This window comes from Scardinius erythrophthalmus (genome assembly GCF_964197995.2).
Source record: "Scardinius erythrophthalmus genome assembly, contig: HAP1_SCAFFOLD_163, whole genome shotgun sequence".
NCBI lineage: Eukaryota > Metazoa > Chordata > Actinopteri > Cypriniformes > Leuciscidae > Scardinius > Scardinius erythrophthalmus.
In genome coordinates, this window is record NW_028296448.1 from 33114 (window position 1) to 55000 (window position 21887).

The 21887-nt window shown below is 33.7% G+C and overlaps 1 protein-coding gene across 1 annotated transcript in view; it reads left to right on the forward strand.

Annotated features, from left to right (window-relative positions):
- Window positions 1-21887, forward strand: part of LOC308686332 (uncharacterized protein) — a 95668-nt gene that overhangs the window by 20019 nt on the left and 53762 nt on the right. Inside the window, exons 2-3 of the mRNA XM_081394733.1 lie at window positions 8951-9223; window positions 9467-9529. Coding sequence (XP_081250859.1) covers window positions 9523-9529 — 7 coding nt within the window. The 5' untranslated portion in view covers window positions 8951-9223; window positions 9467-9522. The remainder of the gene's footprint in view (window positions 1-8950; window positions 9224-9466; window positions 9530-21887) is intronic.

Here is a 21887-nt window from a genome sequence, read left to right on the forward strand (position 1 = left end):
TTAATGTCTGTGTGTCTAAATGAAAATCTTCTTCCAAAGTCTTGATCAGAACAATTTTTAAGAAATAAACAAGGTAAACCTAACTGTCTAAATGACTTTAGTGTTTCAGATCACAACATGATTATTATGTCAAAACATAACCACCTCCATCAGATCACCCTTTTTCTTTGTAAAAAAAATTGTAAAATAATCTTTAATGATGACGAGTGGTCAACTGAATGGAAATTTCAGTGGGAAAGTGAAAGTTCACTAAATTGGAGTTGGAGTTGGAGTTCTGTTGGAAAAACATTATTAGATATTTTATAACACCAATAAAAAAGCCAAATACAGTAATAACACTCCAAAATGTTGGCGAAACTGTGATTCTAATGAAGCAAACCATTACCATATATTTTGGGAAAGTCTACATATTCGAGAGTATTGGAAAGAAATACAGAATGCTCTTTTTATATTTTATATAATATATTTTTGAAAATACATGCCTCTAGAAAGCAAATTACAATAAGTCAGACTAACTGAAATAAGCCTTGCATATTTGGCAAATTTGTTTGATCAAACAGGCCTCAGGTGTTGACGGCTTGACAAGTTTCATAACTTGAATTTTTACAGAGACAAAATTATGATTAAATAATTTTGTATTACTCATTATAGTAGAACTATAATTCTTCTGAAGGTACATTGCTGTGACAGTCAGATTTGAATAATCGGTAACACTTTAGAATACTGTTCCTTCATTAATGAATAATTACACAGGAACAAACGAGTAACGCATTATTAACATTCTAGTAACTACTATTAACTAACAAGAAACTCTGATTAACAAATTAGTAAGTAATAGCGCTCAGATGAATGTAGTAGTTCATTATTAGCTAATCAATAACTACTATTTTTTTCATACCTCCCAGAGAACTACTACACAGCAAAAAGTCCAGTGTTAAATTAACTCTCCTGGGAGTTTATATTAGGGCTGGGCGATTTAAATCGCGATATTGTTATGCGCATCTCGTCAGTAAAGCCGGTTCCTTGATTAGTAGTAAATCGCCATCACCTGCTTTCAGATGGAGCGGCATTTAGGGCTGAGGAGATAATTAAGTGATTAATTAAGTGATGATTGAGCATTATTGAAGACACCTGATGTTAACAAGCAGAATCACTGAAGAAGAAAATCACAAATTGTAAGTTACCATTGTGGTGATGGGTGTTTGCTTTAGTTGGGCTCTAGACCATTATGTGTTTACTTAAATTTTTACTGTTGTTTGTCTGCTGTTATTGATTTATAACAGTTAAATGAACAAAGTAAAGTGTTATCATATAGCCTAGTGTTGGTTATGTTTTGACATAATCATGCTGTGATCTGAAAAATGAAACATATTAAAATAGTTTGGTTTAACTTGTTAGCTGCAGTTTAGTGATTCTTCAGCCTATGATTATCAGTACTTTACTTATAATTTAAAATATTTAATAAACATTGTTCTGATCAAAAAGACATTCAGACATATTCATTTAAAACACAGATATCAATAATCAGCCTGTGAATCTCAACAATGGTGACAATAATAAAGCATGTTGCAGTGGCTGCCACCAATCACAACTCATTAATGGCTCCCATCATGCATTGCGGTATGAATACATTATGATCTGAATTGTCTATGTAATTTACTTTTCCTCATTGAATATTCTGCTCCTCACCATTGTTGAGATGCATAGACTGAATCTTGACATCTGTGTGTGCCCAAAAGAATGATTTTTTTTAAACAACTTTTAAGAAATCCTTTATATTATAACAAAAATTCTGGCCATTTATTCAGATTCACAGTTATGCAGTAACCAACTACATAAATCGAAGTCAGAAAGAAGGATTTTAATGAGTTCAGTGATCAAGTTCAAATGATGATTGTCATAATATAACCAACACCATCAGATCACTTTTTATTCTTTGTTCAACGGGCAGTTTTAACTCAGATACAACCGCCAAAGAAAATCTAAAGTACATAAAAAAGGGTCAGAGCCCAACTAAAGCAAACACCCATCACAATAATGGTAACTTACAATTTGCGATTTTCTCCTTCAGCGATTCTACTTGTTAACATCAGGTGTCTTCAATAATGTTCAATCATCACTAAATTAATCACTTAGTTATCTCATTAACTTAAACACTCTTGAGTGTGGACTCATACACTCCCAGGAGTGTTAATTTAACACCGCTAATTTACTGGAGGTTTTGCTGTGTACAAAGAGCCGTAGTTAACTGACAAGCTGAGCCATATCGCATTAAATATCGCTGGCGATACGTCCGCGATATTGATGTGATATGGCTCAGTTTGTCAGTTAACTACGGCTCTTTGTAGTAAATGCCGCTCCATCTGAAAGCAGGTGATGGTGATTTACTACTAATCAAGGAACCGGCTTTACTGATGAGATGCGCATAACAATATCGCGATTTAAATCGCCCAGCCCTAGTTTATATGGCTCCAGAGTCAGTGTTAAAATATGAGTGTTAAATTAACACTCAAGAGTGTTAAATGTAATGAGCTCATTAAGTGATGCATTGAGTGATAATTGACCAATATTGAAGACACCTGATGTTAACAAGCAGAATCACCAAAGGAGAAAATCAAATTTTTTAAGACACCGTTATGGTGATGAGTGTTTGTTTTAGTTGGGCTCTTGACCCTTAAAGCATTAACTTCAAATTTTGTTTGGCTGTTGTATCTGAGTTATAACTCTCAGATGAACAAAGAGAAAAGGTGATCAGATGGTGTTGGTTATGATTTGATAATCATAATTTGACCTGAATATCAACTCTCATTTAGAGAGTCAGGTTTACCTTGTTGATTACAGCAGCCTGTGATTCTAAAGCAAATGATTTTTTATCATTATCAATATAGTCCAAAATATTTCTTAAAAATTGTTCTGATAAAAAGACTTAGAAACTTACTTTATTTAGACACATTGACATCAATAATCAGCCTGTGAATCTCAACAATGGTGACAATAATAAAGCATGTTGCAGTGCATTCTGGGTGCCACCAATCAAAACTCATTCATGGCTCCCATCATGCATTGCGGTATGAATAAATTATGATCTGAATTGTCTTACTAATTTCCTTTTCCTAATTGAATATTCTGTTGGTCACCATAGTTGAGATTCATACACTGATTCTTGATGTCTGTGTGTGCCTAAAAGAAAGATTTTGTTTTATCAGAACAACTTTCAAGAAATCCTTTACACTACACAGCAAAATCCCCAGAGTAAAATTAACTCTGTTTAGAGAACATTTGGTCCCTCTCTACAGAGAGTTAAAATAACTCTGAAACAGAGTAAAAGTTAATGAGATACTTAAGTGATTAATTAAGTGATGATTGGGCATTAATGATGAACACCTGCTGTTAACAAGTTCTCAGCAGAGGAGGATTAAACTACTCCATAAACAGCATTACCAGCTTCACTTATTACTAACCAGACTAACTTTATTTCTGTCATACGTTTACAGAAGTTCGTATTGAGCATTGAGGTTTAGATGTTGACGATTTATTGAAAATGTATGATCACCATTATCGTGATGAATGTTTCCTTTAGTTGGGCAGTTTGACTCTAGCTTATATTTTTGAGTGTTTATGGTTTTTGTAACAGCTTTTACCAAAACATGTAATTTGTTGCAAAGAATGCCAGATGCAAAGATGTTCAGGTGATCTAGTTTTCATCAACAAAAGTAGAATGATGCGCTTATATCATCACTGTCCAAAAGTGGTCATTTGATGTTAATAGATTATGTTCACTAACAATACTCTCTTGCCACAAATTGGACATTTTGAAATTTTTTAAATACATAATAGGGGATTTTTTCTTCTAAGACACAGACATCAATAATCAGCTTATGAATCTCAACAATGGTAACATGCTTCATGCTGCAATGCATCCTGGGAGCCATGAGTTTTATACTATTGTGGCTCCCAGCATGCATTGCAGCATGAAGCATGTCACCATTGTTGAGATTCATAAGCTGATTATTGATGTCTTTGTTTAAAAAAAAAAAAAAAAATTCCCCTATTATGTATTTTAAAAATTCAAAATGTCCAATCTGTAGCAAGAGAGTATTGTTAGTGATTATAATCTATTAACATCAAATGACCACTTTTGGACAGTGATGATATAAGCGCATTTTTTTTACTATCTGCTGTTAAACACTATATCACCTGATCATCTTTGTTTTTGGTTTTCTTTGTAACAAATTACATGTTTTGGTAAAAGCTATTACAAAAACCATAAGCTCGCAAGAAGAGTCAAACTGCCCAACTGAAGGAAACACTCATCACTATAATGGTAATCATACATTTTCAATAAATCATCAACATCTAAACCTCTGTTAATTCTTAATAAGACCTTCTGTAGATGTCTGACAGAAATAAAGTCAGTCTGGGGTGCGTTTCCCGAAAGCATCGTTGGCCAGCTATGGTCGCAAGTTCCGTCGTTACCAATAGAGTTTAATGGACATTGCGATGAACTTGCGACCATAGTTGGCCAACGATGCTTTCGGGAAACGCACCCCTGGTTAGTAATAAGTGAAGCTGGTAATGCTGTTTGTGGAGTTGTTGAATCCTCCTCTGCTGAGAACTTGTTAACAGCAGATGTTCATCATTAATGCCCAATCATCACTTAATTAATCACTTAAGTATTTCATTAACTTTAACTCTGATTCAGAGTTATTTTAACTCTCTGTAGAGAGGGACCAAATGTTCTCTGAACAGAGTTAATTTTACTCTGGGGATTTTGCTGTGTAATTAGAAAAAAAGATCTTATGCTGTAGAATCACAGTGATGCTGTAATCAACAATATACATTTAAGTCAGAGATTAGACTCTAAATAAGATCAGTGATTCAGGTGAAATTATGATTATGTCAAAACATAACCAACAAAACCTGATAAACTTTCTCTTTGTTCATCTGGCAGTTATAACTCAGATACAACAGCCAAAGATAATCTAATGTTTACAGTATAAGGGTCAAGAGCCCAACTAAAGCAAACACTGATCTCCATAACGGTGTCTTAAAAAATTAGATTTTCTCCTTCAGTGATTCTGCTTGCTAACATCAGGTGTCTTCAATAATGCTCAATCATCACTCAATTAATCACTTAATGAGCTCATTAAGTTTAACACTCTTGAGTGTTAATTTAACACTCATATTTTAACACTGACTCTGGAGCCATATAAACTCCCAGGAGAGTTAATTTAACACTGGACTTTTTGCTGTGTAGTTCTTGTGTTTCTGCTCGTCTCTTTTTTCTGTTCTCTTCTTTCCTTCAGTGATTCTGCTTGTTAACAGGCTTATTAAGGCTGAGATGACTCCATATTTAATATACACAGACTTTGTGGCTCAGATAAGGTCCAGTTCTGGTTTATTTCTTTGCTCTTGGCTGACATGTGGCATTGCTATGGCCTGCTTGTGGCCCAGATCTGGCAAACAGGAGCGGTCCGCCCAAGTGCCGTCATTCCACGCTGCATGTGGGCCAGATCCGCATTCCACGAGTGCCAGATGTGGGCCGGATCCGGGCCGAAACAATGTTGCTATCTGGGATTACTATCCAAAACCTTACAAAAGCCTTAAAACTTACAATGACTTTAGTCAATATTAGGTATTTATCATGTTTTTCACTTTAGAATACTGATCCAAATTATTAGATGTTCCTTTAGAAGGATGTAGTAACACTTGATTAATTACTAATGAGTTACCATTACATTATTATATATTATGCATTATTAATATTAATTATGAACCTGTATATAGTAGTTCTTAGTAGTCTTCAGTGAGGTATGAAAAATAGTAGTTACTGATTAGCTAATAGTGAACTACCACATTCGACTGAACGCTATGACTTACTAATTCGTTAATCAGAGTTTCTTGTTAGTTAATAGTAGTTACTACAATGTTAATAGTGCGTTACTCATTTGTTCCTGTGTAGTTATTCATTAATGAAGGAACAGTATTCTAAAGTGTTACCGAATAATCTCTATGCCACTGCAGGTCAAGCCACACAGTAAATTCCCCGGTGTTAAATTTAACACCGCTCGGTGTTCATATGGGAACCACCAGCAGGGTGTTAAAAGTAACAATGAAGCAGTGTTAGAGTTAATGAGATAATTAAGTTATTAATTGAGTGATGATTGAGCATTGAAGACACCTGATGATAACAAGCAGAATCACTGAAGAAAAGAGAAACACAAGAACTACAACTGACTTCCGGAGATGAAATAAACTGAAGATAAACAACGAAATTAAATCTCTGAAGATCTTAGCAGAGGAGGATTAAATAACTCCACAAACAGCATTTCCATCTTAACTTATTACTAACTAGTTATTGAGAATTAATAGAGGTGTAGATGTTGATGTTTTATTGGAAATAATACATTTTTGTAAAATCACCATTATGGTGATCAGTGTTTGCTTTACACACATAGATCACATAGATTAGCAAAAATTATTATTTGTTATTAAGAGTTTTTTTTTTTCACCAATGATAATTTCTTGCCACAGAACAGACATTCTGAATTACGATTTTATTTTTGCACATTGTAGAGGAAATTATTTAAGACGCACACAGACAGCAAGAATTAGCATATGAATCTCAACAATGGTGACATGCTTCGTGCAGCAATGCATGCTGGGAACCACCATATTATAAAACTAATGGCTCCCAGCATGCATTGCAGCATGAAGCATGTCACTATTGTAGTGATTCATAAGCTGATTCTTGATGTTAGTGTGTGTTTATTTTCTCTCAATGTATTTAAAAATGAAAATTCAGATTGTTTGATCTTTGGCAAAAAAAAAAAAAGTATTGATGGTACAATAACAAGTTATCTCTATTGGTCAGTTATGACATTTGTCAAACAATAATGGTATTTTCAAATTCTTTATAGTGATGAAATATATATCATACATTTGGGTATGGTTTCCTTTGCAACAAATTATGTGTTTTAGTACACACTGTTACAAAGACAACAACTACCTTAAAAATATTTATACATGTATGGTCAAACCACCCAACTAGAGGAAACACTGATCACCATAATGGTAACCACACATTTTCAATAAAACTTCAACAGCTAAAAATGTGTTCATTCTCAAAAAGAACTTCTGTAGATGAATGATAGAAATAAGGTCAAACTGGTTTGAAATAAGAGAGATTTCATGTCTTTTCAGTTGATTTCACCTAAGGCTGTGTCTGGAAGTCAGTTGTAGTTCTTTTGTTTCTCTTCAGTGATTCTGCTTGTTATCATCAGGTGTCTTCAATAATCGAACAATCAACACTCAATTAATGACTTAATTATCTAATTAACTCTAACACGGCTTCAGTAGCCCCGTTTACATGCACACTTTTTTGCTATTCTGATTGAGATCGTTCTGATTGACGGATTCCGGTTGACTGTTTACATGGGATATTATCTAAACCGATCTGGTGTTTACATGTGCTGACGCTTTCAATCGAAATCATTTTCTGACATGCGCACACAGCTTGTCTGCCGGATCTGGAAGCTCATTATTTCCACGTTTTCAATCCTGTCAAGATGGTGCATCACTTAATTGTCGCGTTAGTTGTAGGCATCAGCCGTGTTTCCACTGTCGGGCCAGTGCGAGCCATAAACGGGCCGTTTTATTGTATTGTGTAGGGTAGGCTATTGTTCTTTTGTTTATTATTGTCTTGTTTTGTATTTGCATCAGTTTTTCATTCTCATACTCATATCACACTCATTATAGCATATAATTAAATATATATTATTATTGTAAAAAAAAAAAGAAAAAAAGGAAGTTTTATCAGAAAACTGATCAGAAAGAAATCACTGGAAACAGCGTGATCGCAAAACAAGAGCGACTGTTTGCTGGCATTTTTGTTGTTTAATTAAATATTTAAAACCCAAGAATAGATGTTTTACAGCGAATAAAAAAAGCGATACATTAATCATAATGAATTAATTTGTGTCAAAATTGCACATTAGTCACACAGAAATAAAGTGATTTACCTTTTATGACGTTTGTGAACGTTCACAAAAGAAAGAGGGCACACAACTTATTCGCGTCTGTTTCTGTTTATTTGGTAGCCTAGTAAGGACGTATTTACATCACATTTAGAAAGAATGTTAATTTCTACAAATATGCCACCAAAAATATGACCTGAGGAGCTTTGGCACTCTCTCCCAGAAGGATACAGTTATATTTTCAGTCAGAGAAAAAAAGGATAGTCCGAGACATAGGCTACTGACAGATAAAATAAAAACAGGATTATGATTTGTCTGATTTCTTCAAGCGTATATATTTACCATGTTTACTATGGTAATGGTTAGCGCGCATAGTTTTTTGCATCGGGTATAAATATGCCTACCTTATACGGTGATCAGAATCCACAACGGATCACAAACAGAAGGCATAAAGTTAGCTGACAGAATTATCTGGCGCAAAACCAGGCATGCGCAGAAAGACGTACGCTCAAAGTAACAGCCTCTACCCCCTGGCAGTTAGACTGCTGAATAAGAACTGTTCCCTGCTCACCCATCTAAATGTAATCTCTTTGTATTGAAATGATAATAAATTACTATTATTATTATCAATAATCAGCAAATGAACATCAACAATGGTGACAATTAAAAAAATATTCAGATAAACCTCCTAACATCACAAATCAAGCAAAAAAAAAAAAAAAAAAAAAAAAATTTACCTGCATTATTTATTCATGCCACAATGCATGCTGGGAGCCATGGTTAGGTTTTGTAAAATGCTTAGTATCCAGCATGCATTGAAGCATAAATCTTTATAGGACTTCTTTCACAGATGAGTTTGACTCTGAGAGTCCTGATCCGATCACAGCTTCATTTCATAATCCAAATAACATTTGAGAGCTTGGGTCCACGTGTTAAGAGTGAAACTAATTCAGCTCTTTCTTTTTGTCCTGCAGTGAATCAGTGAAGGACGATGGCGTCTTCTAAAGTGCTGATTCTACAATCACTAGAAGATCTGGGAACAGATGACATAAATAAGTTTCAATGGCACTTGGAAAATCTTAAAAATGTAGCAAAGTCTAAAATGGAAAATGCAGAAAGGTGTAAAACAGTGGATATCATGGTGGACCAGTTTGGACTAGAAGAAGCAGTGAAGATCACAGTGGAGATCCTGAGGACGATAAACAAGAATAATCAGGCTGAGTAGCTGGAGAACGATCACAAGCAAGGTAACAGGTTAAAGATAAAATTAAATTGTTAAATGGGCTGTTTAAAAAATAATATTTTTTTTTATATATATATTTGAAATATGAATAATATCTACTTCTTACAAAAATAATATTTACAGTATGACAGTTTACAGAATAAGTGAATAACTGGCTTTCAGGTCAAACCTTCCTTTTTGCTATGTTGTGTTTGAGTGGTTTATTGTTACTGTATTTTCATTCTGACCTCTTTTTTTCCTCACACAGCTCAGGCTGAAGGCAGAACTGAGGATCCAGAGCCTGTTGGAACCATTTCAAAACCGATGGGGGGTAAATAATGATCACAGGTTTTATTCCTACAGATGTGGCTTTGAAGAATTAATAAAACATAAAAACAATCATGTGGCAATGGCATCACACAATTATCACTCTTGATCACAGTGATTCCTGATTCTAGTGGTTATTCCAGAGTACTAGATCCCCTCCCTCTTGAGCTATAGATGTGTTTGCTTTTTCATCAATGCATAATCAAATTACATTACTAAAAATGACTTAACCCTCTGATGGTTTATGGGGTCTTTTGGGACCCCAAATGACTTTTACTCAAATTAAAAAAAATGTTCCCTTTGTCCAAATGGTATGAAACCTTCTACGGCTCTTAACACTTTCTAGATCTACAAAAAAAAAAAATAAAGTGGAATGATATCTGTTTTTATGTTAGCGTGACAAAAATTGTGACACTCGTGGTCTTCGGGGTCTCTGGAGACCCCGCAATCAAAATAGACAAAATTCATCATCAAAATCAGAAACAACGCAGAACACATCGACAGAAATGGCACAAATAAAGTGGCACACTTCCACCAATGCAAAAAACATCCACAATGCTAAATTATATTGCTCACAACACACGTGTACACACACACACACACACACACACACACATATATATAGAGGAATACATTTTTGAGACTATAAAAACTGTTCTCTTATCATTTGTAAAATAAAATCATCCAAAATGCAGTACCACCACAAAAATAAATTGGTGACACTGACACATTGAAAATGTGCACACACACACACACACACACACACACACACACACACACACACACACACACACACACACACACACACACACACACACACACATTTGTAAGGCTATAATGTCAAATAAAATCATCCAAAATGCAGATCCAACACAAATATAAAGTGGTGACACTGACACTGACAATGTGTACTCACACACTCTCTCTCTCTCTCACACACACACACACACACACACACACACACACACACACACACACACACACACACACACACACGAACATTTGTAAGGCTATAATTTGTCAAATAAAATTATCCAAAATGCAGTACCACCACAAAAATAAATTGGTGACACTGACACATTGAAAATGTACACACGCACACACACACACACACACACACACACACACACACACACACACACACACACACACACACACACACACACACACACACACACACACACACACACACACACACACACACACACATTTGTAAGGCTATAATTTGTCAAATAAAATCATCCAAAATGCAGAACCAACACAAATATAAAGTGGTCACACTGACATCGACAATGTGTACTCACACACACACACACACACAGACACAGACACAGACACAGACACACACACACACACACACACACACACACACACACACACACACACACACACACATTTGTAAGGCTATAATTTGTCAAATAAAATCATCCAAAATGCAGAACCAACACAAATATAAAGTGGTGACACTGACACTGACATCGACAATGTGTACTCGCACACTCTCTCTCACACACACACACACACACACGCACGCACGCACGCACACACACACACACACACACACACACACACACACACAGGAACATTTGTAAGGCTATAATTTGTCAAATAAAATCATCCAAAATGCAGTACCACCACAAAAATAAATTGGTGACACTGACATATTGAAAATGTAAACACACACACACACACACACACACACACATACACATACACATACACACACACACACATACACACACAGGAACATTTGTAAGGCTATAATTTGTCAAATAAAATCATCCAAAATGCTAAACCACTTCAAATATAAAGTGGTGTGGTGACACGTGCACATCGACAATGTGTACTCACACACTCTCTCTCTCTTTATCTCTCAGACACACACACACACACACACACACACACACACACACACACACACACACGCAATTGTGTGTGTCTAGAATCTAGAATTAGATTAAAAATAAATGATTGAAATAAATGATAAAATCTTAAGACTCCAACATTTCTCTTTGTAACATTTTGTTCAGGTTTGATTCTAATCATAATGTAACATTATTGAAAAACTGGGGGGTTTTTTGGTACAATAAAATGCTAAACTTTGACAAAAATATTTTATTTTTGTTATAATTGTGATTTTATAATATTTAGATATGAATCCAACTGAATCCAACTTGTGAAAAGATATCTTTCAGGTAGTCTAATAGCAAATAGCATATACTGGAGCTCTATAGCCATCTAGTGGTTAAAATTATTATTTTTTATTTTAAAACTGCATTTTCCAAAAAATGGGCAAAAATGTTACATTAAACCATTTAAAATCATCCATGTTATCCCCATGAATGAAAGTTAGAAATCTGGGTCTTTTATAAAGTGAATTTTACATCAAATGCTGTTTTTTTGTAAAAAGGCTATTTAAATATTTATTTATTAATTTATTTATAGAAATTTAAAAAATATCATAAATTCTCCAAAAACTGCACAAATGTTGAGTAAAAACATTAACAAACAGAATAAAATTATATTTGTAAAAAAAAAAAACTATTATCTTGTTACAAAATTAAATGTTATTTTCTGGGGTCTCTAGAGACCCCAAAACCCAGAGTGTATACATAAATAAAGACCATCAGAGGGTTAAGGAAGATAACACTGTATGTCAAAATCACACTATAAATGGCATATGGATTTTTTTTTCTAATAAATTGTTTTATTGACAAAGTTTGGGAGGAGCATGTTCAAATGATCTATCCAATCAGCATGAGAAGAGACTTATAAATTAGGGATGGGCAATATGGACTTAAAACTACACAGCAAAAACTGCAGTGTTAAATGAACTTTCCTGGGAATTTATATGGCTCCAGACTCAAGAGTGTTAAAGTGTTAAAATAACACTTTAAAATGTAGAAGCACAAATCTCATTTAGAGAGTTATGTCTACCTTGTTGATTACAGCAGATCTGTAATTCTACAGCAAATGATTTCTGGCATTTTCAATATAATCCAAATATTTCTTAAAAGTTACTCTGATCAAAACACTTAATAAGCATTTTTTTAGACACATTGACATCAAGAATCAACCTGTGAATCTCATCAATGGTGACAATAATAAAGCATGTTGCAGTGCATTCTGGGTACCACCAATCAAAATTCATTCATGGCTCCCATCATGCATTGCAGTATGAATAAATTACGATATGAATCAACATTATGAAGCTGCAGACTCTGAGCCTGCAGCTACAGTCCTGCACCCAGAGTCCCGCATTCTCAGACACCTCGTTTTTCGAGACAGCGCCTCCTGCTGTCCGAAAGATCGTATATCACCCTTATCCAAATGCCATTGAAAATAATAGGATGCAATATTACGGTCTCGATTTATTTAAAGTTATCCAAATGAATATTTGCGTTCCCTGCTTAATGCATGTGCCAAAACTCATTGTGTTCTCTGACTAACAAATTACCCAGTAGTTATTTTTTGAGCGTGGGCGTAATTGAAAGAAAATTACTGATGGAAGGGATACAATTACAGATTGAACTATCTTCTGAAAAATATTATGATATTATATTGCTAAAATGTTTTTTTTATTATTATTATTCAAATTACAATTTTTCTTTCAGTTCAACCTATAATGGTCTAATTAACATTATACACAGTAAATTCCACAGTGTTAAATCAACACTGCTCAGAGCAAATATGGTCCCACTCTACAGAGTGTTAAAGTAACACTAAAGCGGTGTTAAAGTTAATGAGATAATTAAGTGATTAATTGAGTGATGATTGAGCATTATTGAAGACACCTGCAGTTAACAAGCAGAATCACTGAAGGAGAAAATCATAAATTGTAAGTTACCATTATGGTGATGGGTGTTTGCTTTAGTTGGGTTCTTGACCCTTATGTGTCTACTTTAGATAGTTTGGTTGTTGTCTCTGAGTTATAACTGCCAGATGAACAAAGAATAAAGTGATCTGATGGTGTTGGTTATATTATTACATTCATCATTTGAACTTGATCACTGACCTCATTATGATCCTTATTTCTGACTTCGATTTATGTTGTTGATCACAGCATAACTGTGATTCTGCATAAATATCCAGAAATTTTTATATAATATAAAGGATTTCTTAAAAGTTGTTTAAAACAAAAAAATCTTTCTTTTAGGCACACACAGACGTCAAGATTCAGTCTATGCATCTCAACAATGGTGACGAGCAGAATATTCAATTAGGAAAAGTAAATTACATAGACAATTCAGATCATAATTTATTCATACCGCAATGCATGATGGGAGCCATTAATGAGCTGTGATTGGTGGCAGCCACTGCAACATGCTTTATTATTGTCACCATTGTTGAGATTCACAGGCTGATTATCACAAAGCTGCTGGTAACAAGTTAAACCAAACTATCTCAATAAGATTCATTTTTCAGATCACAGCATGATTATGTCAAAACATAACCAACACTATCAGATCACACTTCACTTTGTTCATTTAACTGTTTAATATGGAGGTATTTTTGGTGCAAAACTACTGAATGCCTGTGACAGTGAAATTTTTAGTTGTAGAGAATAGCCACACATGTGTATCAGTAAATTTGAAGTCACAGAGAGAAATGTTTTTAGAGTTGCAAACTTGTAGACTTTTTTTTATCTTCCACAAACACAACACAACAGTTACACCTTCTCAAATACTTCATTGCAGGTGCACAAATCCTATTCTACAAATCACAAATTAAGAAACTCATACGCTCACATTTTTGCTACAGTTGCTGCAGTGAATATGGTGCAAAACGCATTTACACACCTGCATAAAAAAATGTGAAGTCATGGAGAAATTTAGCTCATCTGCAAATCAGTATGTGAATTCATCCAATGAGAGTTGCACACTTGTAGAATATTTTCTCACAAATGTCTTGCATATTTTTCTAGCACAAACACAAGTACATAACTACAGCTGCTTGAATCTGCTGCGACGAATCTCAAACACTGTTTTTCGCTTTCAAGTGACAAGTTTCGTGCGCTCTCCCTTTTGCACCAAGTTCACCGTGAAATGTGGGGCAAAAGTGAGTTGTGCATCTGTAGAGGCAGTGGGCGGAAATTGTATTTTAAGTTCGCGCTGAAACTATATTTACCTTTTTTTTTTAAATAACCCATTAAACCTGCTGAGAAACGAGGAGCGTGAACTAGAAGCAGTAGTTCCACACGCATGCCCTTATTACGTAAAATAATGTTAAGTGTTTTTTTGTTTCTCATTTACAGTAACCTAGTTGTATCAAATGTAATTTATCCACTTTTGTCCATACAATTTTGTTCAATCCAAATTGTACGTATGTATTAAAGCAACACATTCATTCTTGAGTTTGGTCTTAAATAATTTGGCTTATTTAAACGAACAAGAATTTAAGAACAATCACACCAGGATATATTATATATATTTTAAAAAGTGTTAGCCCACAGAAACATTTATGAGGGTTTATTTAATTTATTGCAATCAACAAATGATAACAATTAGTAAAAGCCACAGTTTTAAAGCTTCGCAAGGTGCAATTTATACGACGAGTTGAAGTTTGCTGTAGCTACTGTATAAAGGCCTACACGAAGTGAATGCCAGCAATCATTCAGTCAGTGATGAATTAATAAAAACATTTAACAAATTTAACAAAATGACACACAACAGTTTAAGTTCGCGCTGAAACTATATTTACCTTTTTTGAAATAATCCATTAAACCTGCTGAGAAACGAGGAGCGTGAACTAGAATGAGCAGTTCCACGCGCATGCCCGGGAAACTCATGAATATTCATGTAGGCTCCGCCCACTGCCTCTACAGATGCACAACTCACTTTTGCCCCACATTTCACGGTGCACTTGGTGCAAAAGGGAGAGCGCGCGAAACTTGTCACTTGAAAGCGAAAAACAGTGTTTGAGATTCGTCGCAGCAGATTCAAGCAGCTGTAGTTATGTACTTGTGTTTGTGCTAGAAAAATATGCAAGACATTTGTGAGAAAATATTCTACAAGTGTGCAACTCTCATTGGATGAATTCACATACTGATTTGCAGATGAGCTAAATTTCTCCATGACTTCACATTTTTTTATGCAGGTGTGTAAATGCGTTTTGCACCATATTCACTGCAGCAACTGTAGCAAAAATGTGAGCGTATGAGTTTCTTAATTTGTGATTTGTAGAATAGGATTTGTGCACCTGCAATGAAGTATTTGAGAAGGTGTAACTGTTGTGTTGTGTTTGTGGAAGATAAAAAAAAGTCTACAAGTTTGCAACTCTAAAAACATTTCTCTCTGTGACTTCAAATTTACTGATACACATGGGTGGCTATTCTCTACAACTACAAATTTCACTGTCACAGGCGTTCAGTAGTTTTGCACCAAAAATACCTCCAAAGTTATAAATCAATAACAGCAGACAAACAACAGTAAAAATTAAAGTAAACATATAATGGTCAAGAGCCCAACTAAAGCAAACACCCATCACCTTAATGGTAACTTACAATTTGAGATTTTCTCCTTCAGTGATTCTGCTTGTTAACATCAGGTGTCTTCAATAATGCTCAATCATCACTCTGTAGAGTGGGACCATATTTGCTCTGAGCAGTGTTGATTTAACACTGTGGAATTTACTGTGTAGGCCTAAAGTAAAATAATTACTCCGACATTAATTAATTCAATTTATAGTAAAAAAAAAAAGGTCAAACGGTAAAACTGATTAAATAATTAATGATGACATTCTTTGATATTAACACACTTAATGTATTTAATTGGTCTACTTTAATGTCAACTAATTTTAACCAATGTTTTACAACATGCTTGTCTACAAAAAGTCCAAGGTTAAAGGATAACGTTAGCTTTCAAAACATCTTCGGGGAAAAAAGGCGAAAAAAACATAGGCTACATTAACGGCTCAAATTTAACTATCTTTACAAATATTAAATGGACTATTCATATGTTGGTGTATCGATGAGCTATAAAGTAGTTTGATTAAGAAAAGAAATCGAATGAGTATGATTCTCTAAATAAAATAAAATTTGATGGGAGGCGCTGTCTCGAAAAACGAGGGGTCTGAGAATGCGGGACTCTGGGTGCGGGACTGTAGCTGCAGGCTCCGAGTCTGCCGGTCTTTTCTGGCTGCTGTGACAGTGTGTTTGTTAAACACATTTGCAGCAGCAAAGAAAACTAAAGTGAAATGATATCAGGTGTTGATGGCTTTATAATCATCATGAAATAATCTGCTCAACTGATGCTTTTCAAATCTAACAATTGTGTTTATTAATATTTTCACATCACAAACCCTGAGGTACTACAGTATGAAATACAGTAGTACTATAAAAATCAGTTAGAAGAATTTTATAAACCTGAGTACTAAACCTTAATCTACTATGACAAATATCAATAATCAGCGTATTAATCTCAACAATGGTGACAATCAAAAGTACCTTGCGGCAATGCATGCTGGGTACCATCATAGTACAAAACTCCCAGCATGCATTGCAACATGAATAAATTATGCAGCTGAATTGTCCTATTATTTAGTTTAATTTTAAATATTTGCTTTTATTTTTTGCTGTTGTGTTTTGTAGTGACATTTAGTAGCTTTTTTGTAATGTTCAGAACTGATCAGTTTATCTGAATATTTTTGATTGTCACCATTGTTGAGACACATACGCTGATTGTTGATAAGTGTGTGTGTGTCACTCTGCAAGCACATTTTTTTGTTTTCATGTTTGTTAAAATATTTTGACTGATTCTTATGCTGCAGTAACGCAAGGTTTATGATATTAACTGATCTAATCAATTTTATTATTCAAATTACATCAGTGATTCAGGCAATATCCTTATGATTACAAAGCCATCAACAGGTAACCAACATCACCTGCCCTGATTAAATTTAGCTTTCTGCTGAAAATGTGTTTGACAAACACACTGTCACAACAGCCAAAAAAGACAAAAAAACATAATAAGAGTTAAAGGTATAGCGGTGGATCTTTCAGAAGATCCGCCCTCTCCACTTTTTGAAAAGTTTGATTGATTCACCAGAATGATTGACAATTAGGAGGACCAATAGTATAGGCATTCCACCCGAAAAAAAAAAAAAAAATCTTTTTTTTATTTTTTTGATGAACAGTCAAAATCTTTATTTACAATGATTGACAGAAAGGCCAAAGCCATCCGAGAACAATTGTAACACCTCTAAGATAATGGAAACCACTATGAACTCCCTTTAGAGAAGACAAGAATAGCTTTCTAAGGATTTTTTTATAAAGGGTCTGTACAGTACTTGAAAAGGACTTTGGTACAGCTTTCACCCATTCTTAACCAGAGCCGAAACGCCGAACATGTTATTTATTACTGATGTGATGTTGAACCTGCAGAGTTTTTAGAGCCCAACTAATGGAAACGCTAATCACTGTTATGGTAACTTCAAATTAAAGGCACACTATGCAAAAAATGTGTTTTTTTCAAACAGCGACCCCTAGAGTCGTAAATTCATGCTGCGTTCTATTATTTATCCGTGTCGGAGTTCCGACTAGGAAGACATACGTTGCCTAGCAACACGCACCAACACGCCCCCTTTCCTCGGATTTTACCGCTTGGAGGTTTGGACAGCCGTGAGGACACCAAGCAAGAATTCCGATACGGAATCCAAGATGGCTGCGCCCTGTGTGACTTGTTTTCATTGTGTTTGTACCGCTTTGGTTGTTCAAATGACGTTGTTTAAATTGTAATCATTCGTCGTATTACTGCATTACCTTACTGCGTCCGTATCACTGCCTGTGGGTATGGGAATCGGTCTTGTTGTGAGTGCAATATATTGAATGAAGCCTTGTTTCAAACGGGTGTTACTAACGTGGCTAGCGTTGCTAACAGAAGGTAAACTAGTTACTAGGTGAAGCACATACTTATTTTGGAGCGCCTGGTACTTGGCCAGTGCTACCATAGCAACAGCTTTCCAGGTGGCGTCCATGTTTTTCTCCGACTCGGACGCGCAAAACATAACAGAACGCTTGAAGTGTGGAAGTGACGTCATATCCGAGGTCCGAGTCGGTTCGTTGACAATAATAGAACGCACCATTAGTCACAACACAGCAATCAGAGGAGGACGCGCTGAAAATTGTAATGCTGTTCTCTTCCTTCATAACTCATACTGAGAAGGTTTGAGTTTCAGAGGAATTTGTGACTGTTTCACCTGTTCAACCACATCAAAGTTTCGTAATTAGTAAGTCCGTGCTTTTTTTCTTATGTTCTGAAGGGCCGCTGTGCCTTGGTGAAACGGTGTTTGTATGTGAAGAGCTCTTTTCCAAAACGCAATAAACATAAAAAGCTGCCTCAAAGAACCAGCAAAAGTAATAATTATGAATATGTAATATATTGCAATAAGACATTTTAGTTAAGTTGGCTTGGAAAAGCCAACTTACTGATATTGTACTTAAACTTATTATTATTCTTCTTCTTCTGAGCCAAATTTTAGACTGTATCTCCTCCTGACCTAGACCGTTAAAGCTACGACCACCAAACTCGGGTCAGACCTTTAGACTGTTCTGACTTAGTGTGCTATATCTTTTCAGACTGATATGAGTTTCAGTTTTCTTAAAAATTAATATTAAAAATCATAAAAATCCCATAGACTTTCATTGCAGACTGTTCAAATTGAGCCAAGACTACGGTGGCCCATTAGTGTACCAGCCAAAAACTCAAATCTAAACTCCTGAAGCCCTAGACTCAATTAAACTACTATTCTATGTACTAATAAACTTCTATCTATCTATCTTTCATTCTTTCTAACTAATCTATCTATCTATCTATCTATCTATCTATCTATCTATCTATCTATCTATCTATCTATCTATCTATCTATCTATCATTCTTTCTAACTAATCTATCTATCTTTCTTTCATTCTTTCTCATCTATCTATCTATCTATCTATCTATCTATCTATCTATCTATCTATCTATCTATCTATCTATCTATCTATCTATCTATCTATCTATCTATCTATCTATCTTTCTTTCATTCTTTCTATCTATCTATCTATCTATCTATCTATCTATCTATCTATCTATCTATCTATCTATCTATCTATCTATCTATCTATCTATCTATCATTCTTTCTAACTAATCTATCTTTCTTTCATTCTTTCTCACTAATCTATCAATCAATCAATCAATCAATCAATCAATCAATCAATCAATCAATCAATCTATCTATCTATCTATCTATCTATCTATCTATCTATCTATCTATCTATCTATCTATCTATCTATCTATCTATCTATCTATCTATCTATCTATCTATCTATCTATCTATCTATCTATCTATCTATCTATCTATCTATCTATCTTTCTTTCATTCTTTCTAACTAATCTATCTATCTTTCTTTCATTCTTTCTAACTAATCTATCTATCTATCTATCTATCTATCTATCTATCTATCTATCTATCTTTCTTTCATTCTTTCTAACTAATCTATCTATCTATCTATCTATCTATCTATCTATCTATCTATCTATCTATCTATCTATCTATCTATCTATCTATCTATCTATCTATCTATCTATCTATCTATCTATCTATCTATCTATCTATCTATCTTTCTTTCTTTCTTTCATTCTTTCTAACTAATCTATCTATCTTTCTTTCATTCTTTCTAACTAATCTATCTATCTATCTATCTATCTATATATCTATCTATCTATCTATCTATCTATCTATCTATCTATCTATCTATCTATCTATCTATCTATCTTTCTTTCATTCTTTCAACTAATCTATCTATCTTCCTTTCATTCTTTCTAACTAATCTATCTATCTTTCTTTCTAACTAATCCATCTTTCTTTCTTTCTAACTAATCTATCTATCTATCTTTCTTTCATTCTTTCTAACTAATCTATCTATTTATCTATCTTTCTTTCATTCTTTCTAACTAATATATCTATCTATCTTTCTTTCTAACTAATCTATCTATCTTTCTTTCTAACTAATCCATCTTTCTTTCTTTCTAACTAATATATCTATCTATCTTTCTTTCATTCTTTCTAACTAATCTATCTATTTATCTATCTTTCTTTCATTCTTTCTAACTAATATATCTATCTATCTTTCTTTCTAACTAATCTATCTAACTAATCTATATATCTTTCTTTCATTCTTTCTAACTAATCTATTTATATATCTATCTCTTTCTTTCTTTCATTTTTTCTAACTAATCTATCTATCTTTCTTTCATTCTATCTATCTATCTATCTATCTATCTATCTATCTATCTATCTATCTATCTATCTATCTATCTATCTATCTATCTATCTATCTATCTATCTATCTATCTATCTATCTTCCTTTCATTCTTTCTATCTATCTATCTATCTATCTATCTATCTATCTATCTATCTATCTATCTATCTATCTTTCATTATTTCTAACTAATCTATCTATCTTTCTTTCATTCTTTCTGACTAATCTATCTTTCTTTCATTCTTTTTAACTAATCTATCTATCGATCTATCTATCTTTCTTTCATTCTTTCTAACTAATCTATGTTTCTTTCTTTCATTCTTTCTAACTAATCTATATATCTATCTATCTATCTATCTATCTATCTATCTATCTATCTATCTATCTATCTTTCATTATTTCTAACTAATCTATCTATCTTTCTTTCATTCTTTCTGACTAATCTATCTTTCTTTCATTCTTTTTAACTAATCTATCTATCGATCTATCTATCTTTCTTTCATTCTTTCTAACTAATCTGTTTCTTTCTTTCATTCTTTCTAACTGATCTATCTATCTTTCTTTCTTTCTAACTAATCTTTCTTTCTTTCTAACTAATCTATCTTTCTTTCTAACTAATCTTTCTATCTTTCTTTCATACTTTCTAACTAATCTATCTATCTATCTTTCTTTCATTCTTTCTAACTAATCTATCTTTCTTTCTAACTAATCTATCTAACTAATTTATCTATCTTTCTTTCATTCTTTCTAACTAATCTATCTATCTATCTATCTATCTATCTATCTATCTATCTATCTATCTATCTATCTATCTATCTATCTATCTATCATTCTTTCTAACTAATCTATCTATCTTTCTTTCATTCTTTCTTACTAATCTATCTATCTATCTATCTATCTATCTATCTATCTATCTATCTATCTATCTATCTATCTATCTATCTATCTATCTATCTATCTATCTATCTATCTATCTATCTTTCTTTCATTCTTTCTAACTAATCTATCTATCTATCTTCCTTTCATTCTTTCTAACTAATCTATCTATCTTTCATTCTTTCTAACTAATCTATCTATCTTTCTTTCATTCTTTCTAACTAATCTATCTAAGTTTCTTTCAT